Raw genomic sequence first — 13,615 nt, forward strand, 5'->3', positions numbered from 1 at the left:
TAACTTAATTTGTTTTCCTTCCAAGAATTATTGATTCAATTTTGCGAATTTTAGCTTCAAATTCCAGATACTTACTATTTTTTTCTAGCATACAGTTAAACACTAAAGATGATAAACCATCCCCTTGTCTAACAAAATTTTTTATTTCAAGTAGGTGAGATACTTCTTCCATAACTTTAACTTTACATATTGTAATTGTTAGAGTTTCATGAATTATGTTCGCTAATTTTGCTTTAACAGCAGATTCTCTATTGTTTGTTCTCTGGCGAATCACGTGTTTTCTTGAAATCAATAAATGATACTATTATAGGTTTGCTGGTTAACGTTCTGTGGCGAATAAGTGATTTTAAGTTAAATATCTGTTCTGTGCAGCATCTTCCCTTTCGAAAATCACGCTCATATTCTCCCAATTGTTTGTCTAGAGCTTTTAAAACTCTGTCCTGGGTAATTTTTGATAATATTTTGTATGCCACTGGAAGAAGTGATATTCCTCTGTACTTAGTGACATTTTGTTTGTCTCCCTTTTTATGTAGTGGGTGGAATAATGCTATTTTCCACTCTGATGGGATCTTTTCAGTTTTCCAGATGTTCTAAAAAAGCAGTTGTAGATCATTTATAATCTTTGGTTCTGACCATTTTAATAATTCTGCTGTAATCGATTCTTCATCATTTGTTTCATAGTTTCTGGGTGATTTGATGGCCCTGTTGGTGGGTAATATTCCTCCAGATGTTGTGATACCAGTTATTCTTATTTTCGCTGATTATAGAGGCAATACCCACAGTTATATGTGGAAAGAACACGTCTACCATGTATCCCAGACATAGAGACAGGATGTAAAATTTCAGTTTAGTGTAGAAACAATACTTCTCCTGCATAGGTGCTGCTTTTGCTCTAATTGTGTGCGTCAGATGCCAGCCCAAGACAGGCAACTCACCATTAATGTAGTTAATGCTCACAACATGAGTGGCAATACTGCAGCATTTTACGTAGATCATTCGTGGGAGGCTAAGGAAAGTCCGGACGAAGTTTATTGTTTTATCTTAGACGACATTAATAGTGAGTTACCAAGTTCTACCAAGTACCTACACGTATTTTCTGATGGGTGTCCCGGTCAGAAGAAAAATAACACTGTAATTAGATTTCCCCAAACGCTCATTACTACTGGAATATTACAAATCGTATACAATTGTCTTCCTGTATATGTGCATTCTTTCATGCCGTGTGATCCTGATTTTGGTATTATAAAGGGGAAGATTTGCGCACCAGCCAGAATCTATCCACTGGGTGAATACGTAAGATTAATAGTAGCTTCGAAGAAGAACAACAGATTTACTGTTAAAATCATCGGTCAGCAGACATTTTTAATTTTCATTATTGGTGGCCAAAATACTTCAAGAAATAAGCACTTTCAGTGCAGTCTATGGGAAGGAGAGTAAATACGAGTAAAGATGAAAAAGTGACATTCCATGTAAATGAATTTATGGAGTTTTAATATGAATAGGATCGTGTCACATAAACGGATTTCCTTCATGAGCTGGTTGTTCATAACTTTAAACTGTTGCTTTCTACAGTCAGCCGTCCATTTTTGTCATGCGCTCCTGCTTATCCATAGGCTTATGTGGAAGTAAATGATAAGAATCTGACATGAAGAAATCGCAGCCATACATACCAACTGAATATCGTAACTTTTATAATGAATACTACCTACACCTTCCACAACAGCTGGTGACAAATTATGTTGATAAAGCTCCATTTTGTGAGTCATAAACCATCGTAATTTTTTTGATATTAAAAAAATCCTGGAACATAGGAAGAACGGGTCTTTTAATCTTCCATCAATTTAAAACTTTTTTGTAGTAAGAAGTAAAGTCTCTAAATTCATTACTGACTATTCCTGTTTTCTTATTTGTTAGTTATTGCCGTTTATTTGAGAAACAGTACCTCTCGATCACTTTAGAAAAAATTCTGTATTGGTCTCATATTATCGAACAAGATGTAAAAATATTTACTCTCTTCAGCAGACAAAACAAAAACATCCATAGCTGTCCTCACTAGATTATCGCTTGCAGAATGTTTTCTTCATTACGTGGGAAATTTGACTGAGTGGGGAAGTGTTGTTTCAGAAATAAATGAATTACATGCATCGTATGTGTTATTTGATGTAAGGTAACAGGCTTATATTCATGAAGTTCGATCTTTTTAACCATTCTTAGTGTACCACTTAGGTTTTATCCATCTGTTTACCCGTTTATAATCAAAACCACTGAAACAAGTGAATGGAATTGGCACCTAGACCTTGCATGCAGTATTACTTCTCTTCTTTATTCCATATTATGGGTATATAGCTTTTTGATCATTGGCATTGTACATAGTTTTCTATATTTTAAAATATTCCACGCCATTTATTTGGGACCATATGTTAGTTCCATTCTCTTTTCGTATGTCTTGAGTTTATATTACTTAATGAACAGCTTATGTTCGATGTCTGGTTAGTACAGGTTTACAGAAACTGAACATAATTCCTTGAATCTGGTGTAGTATAAGTCTAATAGAAGGTTTGTTACGTTACAATTATTTATTTTTTAATGGTCATGACTACATAAAAAAATCGTTGGTTAGTAGCGCCATCTTTCAGTAACTGTTTTCGCGTAGCTATGAAAGTTATGTGGTGGATAGTTCTCTAATAGCCGTAAAACAGGCACTTCTTCGTTCCTGTAGCTAAAGGTGTGAGTGATACGCCTTAATCGCATCCGCACATGGACTGTAACTGTTACAATCGCCTTATGTTGAAACAGAAGTGTGGCGTTTGAGCAGTGGATACATTTATGGTACATGGCTGACGTCGTAAATTATGAAATCATGACGACCTTCTAGGTAGGATCATAACATTATATTGCCTGCAAAATATACTTTCGTATGTCTTCATTTTTGTTGCGTTCTGTTAAATTTTTCAGTATGTAGATGACAATAAGAGCGATTCAGCTCAACAGATTATCAGGATGTATAATGTTTGGTGGCTGACACTCACTGAATTAAGAAATAACGTTTAATGGTACGTATCATATAATGGAAGTTTAAATACTAAATGCACTTTGCTATTTTCTGTATTTTGGATCTAAAGACGGCTCGTCAATGAGCCAAAACTATTAATCAGTATAGGAATTTTTGCGACCTTGACTTAGAATTTTTATTCATATATTTTATTAAAATCTTGTTTTCCGTTTTCATTCATTCCGTTCTGCAGTTCACTGTACAATGAATACACGAAGATGTCTGACGTCAGTTTCATTTGTCTACTTGCTAACGTATCCAAAGCTGCTCTGCAATGTGAACTGCTGCTTGACAACTCTGCATATGCTGTATTTTTTGTACATTCTTCATTGCAGTCATTGTCCTGGTGAAGTCGGTACCGGCATCTTGCAACTGGCTCCAATGGAAACTTACGGTTTCGATGCATAAATCAAAATAAACCCCAGATCTCTTTGTTAATTCATGTACAGGACACAGGTTTGTGGACTTGCGTAAATATTTTTGAAAAATATTCTATTTCATTAGCTGTTTACTGGAGTTCTGTCGTCAGTGAATTTTATATGAAGTGAGATATGTGAGAATTCGAGGGCGGTTAGAGACGTAGGACGTATATCTGACGCACTTCGCTTGTAATTTGAATTTAGAAGTCTCCTGAGTTCTTCAAGTTATTGTTTAACATGTTTACCGTTTGGAAATGGGTTGGCCTGGACTTCGGAAATTTTCATTAGCACTCGAAGTTTAGAACTGGAGCATGTGTCAGTGAGGAACAAATATTGTGCACTCGTGTTACCTCTCACGGGAAAGTATCGTGCTGCCCGTTTTCAACAGGACAATGCTCGTTCACACATGACACGTCTCTCCATCAACTGTCTGCGTGATCTTGAGGCTCTGTCGTGGCCAGAATGTTATCCAGATCCATCCCGGATAGAGTATGTGTGAAATCAGCTCTGACGTCAACTCCATTCCAGGTCCAGTATCTAGGATCAATGACCAGTTACAGCAGTGGACCAGCTTACCTCAGGAAAGGACACAGTGGCTTTATACACTCTTCCCAACCAAATCAGTACGTTCATCGAGGGCATAGGGGGTAACTTGAGTGGCGAAGTGGCGATCCTAAATGCTACACTGAAATTCACTGATTAATGCAGTATGCCAGAAGTCGCGATGTTCAGAGAATTCCAGTGGGGACAACGAAGTTATAGAAGGTAAAAGATAAGCAGTACTCTACTAGAACTATTAGTGAAACACTTTGTGCAGACTGCTGAGGATTTGTTCTTGCATTCATGTTGAGGTTGAACCTAACCCTTTTTTCTGTGTTTGCTTACATAGAAATTTCTTTTTGTATAGGTGCTACCTTGAGCAAACATAATATTTTTCTTCTTTACTCAGACATGTTTTCCTGAAGTTTCAGCATCATCAGTACTTCCTTTTATTTTCTTTCTATTAAATAATACGAAATTGCTCTTTACTATCTGTATGTAAAGAAATTTCAGTTTATAGTAAAAATATTCACAAATTTGGAAACAGATACCTTGTCGGCACATACTGTGGTGTTAGTGATTTCCAGTATTTTGTTTTAAAGCTGCTTTTCTTTCACAGTTTCTCCTCTGCAGTTATATAGAACATAATGTAAATAAGTTACTTACATATAAAATACTACGGGGAATGTTATGGTTAACATTAATTTTATTCTGTGTGGAAGAATGTTTGTGTGTGTGTATTTGTGTGTGTGTGTGTGTGTGTGTGTGTGTTTGTGTGTGTGTTTGTGTGTGCGTATGTGCGTGCGTGTGTGGGCAAGTAAGTGTGTTTTAGAGTGAGTGCATCAAGATTGTGTGTGTGTGTGTGTGTGTGTGTGTGTGTGTGTGCGTCAGTAAGGTGTTCTGCTGACGTATATCGACATCTGCTACTTTTTAGTGCACTTCTGTTTTCTGGATGCCTAATACTGAAATTTCTGGTTGACTGTCCAGTATAGACAGTATTGAAGTCCTCACATGTCAGCTTATAAATACCAGATGTGTTGTTTATCTGTTTTGGTTCTGGTTGTTCTTTGTTTTCTCTCTATGGAATTATCTGTTCTGTAGGCTATTTTTAATCCTTGTTTCATCAGTAAATTTCGGTAAGTTTCATTCAATTCTGCGACGGTTCACAGTTACAAGATGTATAGTAGCTAAGGGCTAATTAATCATATTAATTACAAGTTTGTTTGTTTGGCCATCCTCCGCAGCAAACGTATAAATACTTGTTTTGTAAATAAAACTGCCTTCTCCTGCTGCTAGTTGCTTTATTTATCCCATACGCGTTTCGCCTTCTCCTGTTCTAAGGCATCATCAGCGGGATCTATAACGATACAGTTTTGTTAGTTTTAGATTATTAAACAGTTCACTTTGCGTTTTTTTTTGTAAAAAAAGTAATTACTTACGATTTACTGATCTGCGTTTCGTCACATCTGGTCTGCAGGTCGCGCTGCCACTTTTATCACTTTTACAAAAAATCGCAAAGTGAACTGTTTAATAATCTAAAACTAACAAAACTGTATCGTTATAGATGCCACTGATGATACCTTAGAACAGGAGAAGGCGAAACGCGTATGGGATAAATAGAGTAACTAGCAGCAAGAAAAGGCAGTTTTATTTACAAAACAAGTAATCATATTAATTATCGCATGAGAAGAAACTAATATGTATGTGTGTGTGTCATAGTGTCTGCTTGATATAGGTGTCTCATTAACTGTAACACTGTCATTCATCACTATGAGGTAGCGCCAATCGACTGTGTGAGGCAGTGGCCTGATTTTACAATATCCCTCCGATTCCACTTCATACTGATATAAAACCATCTTGAATTTACGTGACCGTGTTGCTATTTTGTTTCAGTTTAATTTTCCATCAGTAAACGAGTGACTACCAGGTTCGGTTGTAATGGCTCTTTAACAACTTCTTTGCATAACTGCATCTTTCAGTTAAGATGCCAACAGTGCCTCTGTTACTCAGGGGTAGCATTCTTGGCAGCGTTTGGTTCACTCAGCGCTGTGGCGCAAGATAAATTGAAAACTGATTCTCTGTCTGGTAGGTGGGCAGCCAAGCGACACCATCCATGTGTACACCTAGGAGAAGTGCAGTCGGTTTGAGACAGTGTGGTGTCACCGAGGGCATTGCAGGCAGTAAGGAGTGTTTGTTCTGTTTGTACACAGTTGCACCAACAATACAGCCCTTCTCTTTAGGCACACATTCATAGCCCAACTGGTCAATCAATCTCTGCTGAGCAGGTTACCAACCTGTTTGCCTGTGTTTGGGCATATTGCGACTGTGTGGCACACCCTACCTGCCTGCACCACAGAATATGGGATGGCAGGTAGTAGTTGGGTCAAGCAGGTAGAGGTCTGCCAACAACTGATGCATCTGGACCATAGACCCAACCGCTATAAAATCGCCCACACAGAGGCAAATTGATTGGGGCAGACCCATTTAGCAAGGGGGTTGGCCAATCATTGGGCCTATTTATGGGGATATTTAAGTTGCCCATGGACAGGCCTACCAGTTGGCCACCCCCTCCCCCTTCCCAACCCCACCCCTACCTCACTGAGTAGGTCACCGACCCATGTCACTGTGTCGGCACACTGCAACTGCAAGGCAGACTCTACCTACATCCAGTCACATGGCAGCTTTCACCATGCCAAAAAAGAAGGGAAAAAGGTGGAGCCAATGGACGCGGCCAACAGACGCAACCACTATAAAATCGCCAACACAAAGGCAAACATGTTGGCATAGATTCGCTCAGCAAAGGGCGTTGGCACACTGTGGAACCTGTGAATGGGTGTATTTAGATGCAAGCATGAAAATGCCTAGGGGAGGAGCTGGGACATTAGCTTCCAGTTGTGGAGGTCGGACGATTACGCATCAGTTTATAATGTTTTTGAGTCTGACCTTGGTCATAAGAATGCAAATGGTAAAGCCCTCAGAGCCTGATAGCATCTTCTCTGAACTCACGCGATCACGTAAACAACACAGAATAATATGAGTGGTATTTGTCTAAGTTATTGGGGAGAGGATGTTTGACACAACAGTGTCGCTGGAAAGGTGTTTCTGGGCATGCTTTCTGCCTTATGCGGGAGCGAATCTGATTTTCTCTCTCCTGTTCGATATGCGAGTGTGAGCTTAAATTTTATTGCGAATTTTTCTGATCGGTAGCTGTGTGTCGCATCCGCACAGTGATTGGTTGAGGGCAAGACAATTAGGCACTGCAGCAAGTCTAGGTGGAAAGAGGCAGTCTTGATGTGGATACATTTTGTCAGAGGTTGGACTGAGTGTTCGAATGTCAGTGCAACTTAGTGTGGAGACTTTCGCTGGACAACGGGGGCAGACTGCGTGTGCACGAAATTAGCTCTCGCCACTGGCGCACGAGGTGAAGTCGAGAGCCGCCGTCGCAGCCTTCGCTGGCTGCTGTAATCAGCGAGTCGGCCACATTGAGGGCTGTAACGCACTAGGCAGCCTGGCTGCGGCAGCCAGAAATGTTGAGCAGCGAGTTTGAGGCAGCCAGCTGACAGTCGTGATCGATCAGCCGAACAAGATGGACGTGGAAGATGTAATAATTGCCTACCCTTTGACTCTAAAGAAACGCAAAGCCAAAAAAACATATTGGATTTATCATCTATTTGTGCAGCGGCACACAAAGGGCTTATTTAAAAATTACTTCAAGGATCTTCGAAAGTACCCAGATCGCTTCTTTAATTATACAAGAATGTCAGAGCAATCATTTGACAACCTTTTCGAAAATATAAGAAATTCTATCATGGGTACTAGTACTCGCATGGGAGCTTGTGTAACTCCGGAAGAAAAATTGTTGGTGACTTTGAGGTGAGTACAAAAAACAAATATACTTTATATATACTTTATTTTTGAAGCGTCCGGCGCTAATATGATAAGTCACAATCTCCGTAGGACTATTTCCATCGTTTTACTTGCTTTATGCGATACTGATTATAAGTTCACATATATAGATGTCAGAGCGTGTGGAAAATGTAGTGACTCATCTACATTTAAGCAATCAATTTTGTATGAAAAACTCATGAATCACAATTTACGAATACCTGAGAAAAGCCCGATATCTAACAATGGAGTATCGATGCCATATGTCATTGTGGGAGACAAGGCATTTGGTTTATCTGAAAATTTAATGCGTCCTTATGGAGGAACGAGCTTAACAAACGAGAAAAGAATCTTTAACTACCGACTTTCTCGGGCTAGGCGTTTTATAGAATGCACGTTTGGCATTCTGGCAAACAAATGGAAAATTTTTCATCGCCCAATGGACGTTCGAGAAGGCTTTGCAATTGCCATAATAAAAGTGCTTTACACAATTATGTGCGCGAAAGAGATGGTTTTAAATTTGAAGACACATTGTATGTACCTCCAGAACTGGTAATTCCCCCAGGTCATACAGGCAGAGGGTGCCGCTCATCATCACCATATAGGGATTTATTTGCGGATTATTTTACAAATGAGAATGCGCTGGAGTGGTAAAACAGAATTGCGCTGGGGTAGTAATTATCTGTGTCATTTAGATAACGTATGTAACTATTACTGCTTCCAAGTGATTTAGTATCAATTATTGTTAAGTGTAAATTTGTAACAACAACAACGACGCTGTACTATTGTACATATAAGTAATTTTTTTCCATCTGATTTTTCGATAAACTAGTGTAATTGATGTTCTGATTTCATTTCTTTTTTGTTTCATGTCATTGTGTTAAGAAAACTGTAAACAAGTTTCAATGTGAACATTAATGTTTATGTCAAATGTCAAGCAATACTGTAATAGAATTGAAATGTAACTAATTTTGGAACTGTTGTAAGATGTTTAAAATTGTAATTGTGCGTCTGGTCCATACGTAGGCAATGTGTTAGGATATGTAGAATGCAAACGCTCGGGTGAATACCCGGCCTGTAAGGGAGTGGTAAAAGGTGGATGGCAGGCGAGCGCGGGAAAATGCGCACGGGCACTGTACGGCACAACGGGCTCAGCAGTAGTAGTTGGAGTTTGGCACTGGTCTGAGCAACACCTTCTGGAGCGAGGAGGCTCTCCTGGGAGACGTAGTTTCACTGAGCCTCGGGTATGCTGTTCCAACGCCCACACAGCATGGCTAAATTCTATAGGCACTAAATGGAAAAGTATGGAGACGCTAAGAAGAATTAAAGTGCCGATACATCAAGAGCCATAGCTGTGGTTGTATATGTGCTCTGTGCCTCGCCATCTCGCCGCCCGCCAACCGCCGCATCGATGCAAGCAGGTTGAAACTTTTAGTACTGTATTCGTATGGACCATAGAGTGAACTGTTCAATAATAACCTAAATTTTACCAGAACTTTCCCCTCATTTAATTATCCTCACAACTAACCTAGACAGAGTCCTTTCCAAATGTTGTGCAATCCGAGTGTCCCGAAATGAAAAATTAAATTTTGCGTTAATAATAATTACTTGCAGACCTAGTTATGTTAGAATGGTGTTTAAAGAACTGTTTTGTTAATGATCCAGTAAATGAATAACGAAGGTCTAACGAAGTTGAAAGATAACTCTAATATTGATATAGTAATGAAGTTTAATTATTTCGAGACAGATATAAAGGTAATTAAATGAGAAGTAAATAAGATAAAAAGAGTAGTAACTCATATACTGGAAATCTTGAACGCATGATAATTTCAGTAATCAATTTTTTAAATATAGTGATCATAACAGTTTCAGGGTCGTCGTCCCCCCCCCCCCCCCCCCTTTTATTCATTTGAATTCTGAAGTTTTCCACATTGGTTTGACCAGCAAAAGTTAAAGTCAATATATAAGTCAAAATTTATCAGTGTTTTATCTTTATCAAAGTTGACATTTTGTGTGTGGCTCGAAAGTGCTATTTCTAGGGTAACCTATGCCCGATTTTAATCAGATCAATAGACAGTACGAAGTTTTGTAGTATACATTATAGTGTGGTGTTATGTATTTATGGTTTTTCCATATCAGTACAGAATGTGAAACTATCAGTTCAATAGATTTTCTGGTTCTAAAATTTTACTATATTATGCAGTGTTACTACGTGTTGTTTGCATGAATATTCACCAACTTGTACAGGGAAGAAACTCAGTTAATGCCTAATTAGGCTGGCGACCGTATTATTATCAAATTGGTAGCATCTTCAGTGTTGCTTTTGGTCCATACTGACGTGTAATTGCATTTTGAACTTACTTGACGGATCATTGTTATTACAGGGTCTGATTTGCCACCATTCAGGTACACGCGGTCGATATCTGCAAGAAAATCCTTTCTCATAAGGTGAACCCCGCTCAATTACCATAGCACAGGCTTTAACGAGTATTGTGTGCCCCCGCGCGCACGTTACAAATTGATACCCTCTTTTCCATTATTGTACGTATAACAAATGTTCATTATGTAGTAAAAAAACACTTACCGCATTCATTCTTGTCATTTTCACTCATATTGTGCTCACACATTATATTTGTTATTTCGTCCCAACTCCTTCTCTTCAAATGACGATCACTGTATTCTTCTGATGAAAAAACCCAGATTGCTCTTCGGCTTTCAACCTCACGAATAAATTTCTCCGTATCAAAAGTCACGGTGTATTTCGTCTCTCGGCCACACGAACACACACACGGTCTGGCTGGTTGGACGAGTGCGCAGAGACTGCAGGCAGCCACATACGCTCACTACGGAACACGCTGTTGCCACCTGGCTGCCGTGTAGTTTGCCCGCGTTTCTCTGACTGCCGCAGCCGGAGAATCCTGGCTGCCCAGTGCGCGGCCTACCATAAGCCGTCATTGTTTTACTGGCTGCCTAGTGCGTTGCCGCCCTAAGAACTGCACAATTCAGAGCACTGAGTGCACACCGAAAGGGCTAGGGATCGATTGCAGCTTAGATAACGCTGGGCAAAATCCACTGAAATGTGGGTAAATAGGGGAAATCGGACCTGTACTAGTAGTTTCCTTCCTTAATCTGTCAGAGCTCCATGGTCGCTCATTTAACACTTGCAAAATCGTGTGCCATGAAGTCTGAAGCCACTAAACTTCCCTTAATTCAGCCACGGTCCTTCCTCCAGTTTCTACGAATCAATGTCAATTTTTAACTGTTTCTCTCGATTTTTAAGATTATGTGATTCATTGAATTAAGTCTTTGAGACTGATCCTTCGTGGAAGGGCATGTGACGCTTATGGCAACTTAAAAATTTTACACTATTTGAGAGAATAAAAGATAATAAATAAATGCAGGTACTTAGTTTGTTGGAGTTCTCGCCGAAGTGCACGTCAGCACGTCCCCACGTCTTTTACTCTTCAGTGTTCTGCATCTTGTTGGAGACAAATACTGAATATTGCTGGAGTTCAATAATTAAAATTCCATTGCGCAGTTTTCTCTTTAGGACCTACTATAGGGTTAGTAACCAATTGAAAATTCGTGGAACTTCAAACGGTTTGGCACTCAGGGCTGAATAAATAACGTCAATCATGTTGTGTGTGCTCAGTTAGCTACCCATAGTCTTCCTCATAAGGTAAAGTGAATCACTTTTATCAGAAGTGTGGGTCACTTTTAACTGTACTGCACCCTGTCGCTGGAACAGCATTCTCCTCAGAATGTTTGCAGAGATCTTGACTGATCTGAATTGTTTTGAGCAGAGAACATCCTGAAAGCAAAATAATTGGCCAGACTTATAACGAAAGATGAGCACAGCGCTCTACAGAACAGAACGATTTTTTGAACAGTGTTAGTCTTGCTTGGGGTTGACAGGAAGGACCCCTTTTATTTGCGCAGGTTTCTTACGCGCTGTCACCTGGCTAATTTAGCCTGTTGTTCATCTGAGTGAATCTCATGGGGTATAGCGCCTTTGACATCATCTCACTGCACTGAAAACCTGAGAACTTTATAGTAAGCTTAATTCGCCAGGAAATCAAAACTGAAGTCATCAAAGAAAACGTAAACGTTTCCTTCCTCCCACCCCTGTCTCAGTCTACTACAACACAAGTAGACGCTTAGTCGTTTTTCTTAATACGTTCTTCGCACTCCAGCAATTATTACCAAAACATTAAGTACCTGGAGGACACGGGTAGAAGCGTCAACACTGTCGGAAATGCCTTAGAATCTAAAACCGATAGACAATAGCTGAAATAAGCATCTGGCGCAGTTACCAGATCGTGACGGCTACTCACCGAGGAACAGCGGCGGTTGCAGACAGGTTCCCTCGTTGGCCACCAGAGCTCGCAACGTCGCCTTCACAGCGTCATCAGGCTCCGAGCATGTGTCAAACACCTGTACACCTGAAACAGGAAGAGAGCTGTTATTCAGTTATACACTACGGTTGATTTTTTTCTTTCGAACACGAAGAGGCCACGTTAGGTGATATACAGTACTAATAACATCCTTGTGTCTAATTAAATGTTGCAGCGAGATGGACGAGACATATCTCTTTAAGTTCAAGGGCTTAGTCCCTTCTGAACAAGCGTCATGCATCGTATCGTCTGCATACGTTGAGCAAGTTATCCAGTTTGCTACGTGCAGAAATAAACAAATAGGCTTACACGTACAATGGGCTTCCATATTTTTTCTGGGTAACCTGTCGTGACATTATACTAAAAATAGTTCCCATCCGCCGGTTCTCAGTTTTCCATTATAAAATAAATGTCAAACATTCTCAGTTGGGAGTACCCTCCTACAAGCTCTCTTACGAGGGCAGTTCAATAAGTAATGTAACACATTTTTTTCTGAAACAGGGGTTGTTTTATTCAGCATTGAAATACACCAGGTTATTCCCCAATCTTTTAGCTACACAACACTATTTTTCAACGTAATCTCCATTCAATGCTACGGCCTTACGCCACCTTGAAATGAGGGCCTGCATGCCTGCGCGGTACCATTCCACTGGTCGATGTCGGAGCTAACGTCGTACTGCATCAATAACTTCTTCATCATCCGCGTAGTGCATCCCACGGATTGCGTCCTTCATTGGGCCAAACATATGGAAATCCGACGGTGCGAGATCGGGGCTGTAGGGTGCATGAGGAAGAACAGTCCACTGAAGTTTTGTGAGCTCCTCTCGGGTGCGAAGACTTGTGTGAGGTCTTACGTTGTCATGAAGAAGGAGAAGTTCGTTCTGATTTTTGTGCCTACGAACACGCTGAAGTCGTTTCTTCAATTTCTGAAGAGTAGCACAATACACTTCAGAGTTGACCGTTTGACCATGGGGAAGGACATCGAACAGAATAACCCCTTCAGCGTCCCAGAAGACTGTAACCATGACTTTACCGGCTGAGGGTATGGCTTTAAACTTTTTCTTGGTAGGGGAGTGGGTGTGGCGCCACTCCATTGATTGCCGTTTGGTTTCAGGTTCGAAGTGATGAACCCATGTTTCATCGCCTGTAACAATCTTTGACAAGAAATTGTCACCCTCAGCCACATGACGAGCAAGCAATTCCGCACAGATGGTTCTCCTTTGCTCTTTATGGTGTTCGGTTAGACAACGAGGGACCCAGCGGGAACAAACCTTTGTATATCCCAACTGGTGAACAATTGTGACAGCACTACCAACAGAGATGTC

General features: G+C 40.2%; 1 protein-coding gene across 1 annotated transcript in view; it reads right to left on the reverse strand.

The window, feature by feature from the left end:
- Positions 1 to 13,615, reverse strand: part of LOC124606903 — a 388,350-nt gene that overhangs the window by 300,525 nt on the left and 74,210 nt on the right. Inside the window, exon 3 of the mRNA XM_047139004.1 lies at positions 12,231 to 12,338. Within this exon, the coding sequence (XP_046994960.1) occupies positions 12,231 to 12,338 (108 nt within the window). The remainder of the gene's footprint in view (positions 1 to 12,230; positions 12,339 to 13,615) is intronic.

Source organism: Schistocerca americana, chromosome 3 (genome assembly GCF_021461395.2).
Source record: "Schistocerca americana isolate TAMUIC-IGC-003095 chromosome 3, iqSchAmer2.1, whole genome shotgun sequence".
NCBI classification, from domain to species: domain Eukaryota; kingdom Metazoa; phylum Arthropoda; class Insecta; order Orthoptera; family Acrididae; genus Schistocerca; species Schistocerca americana.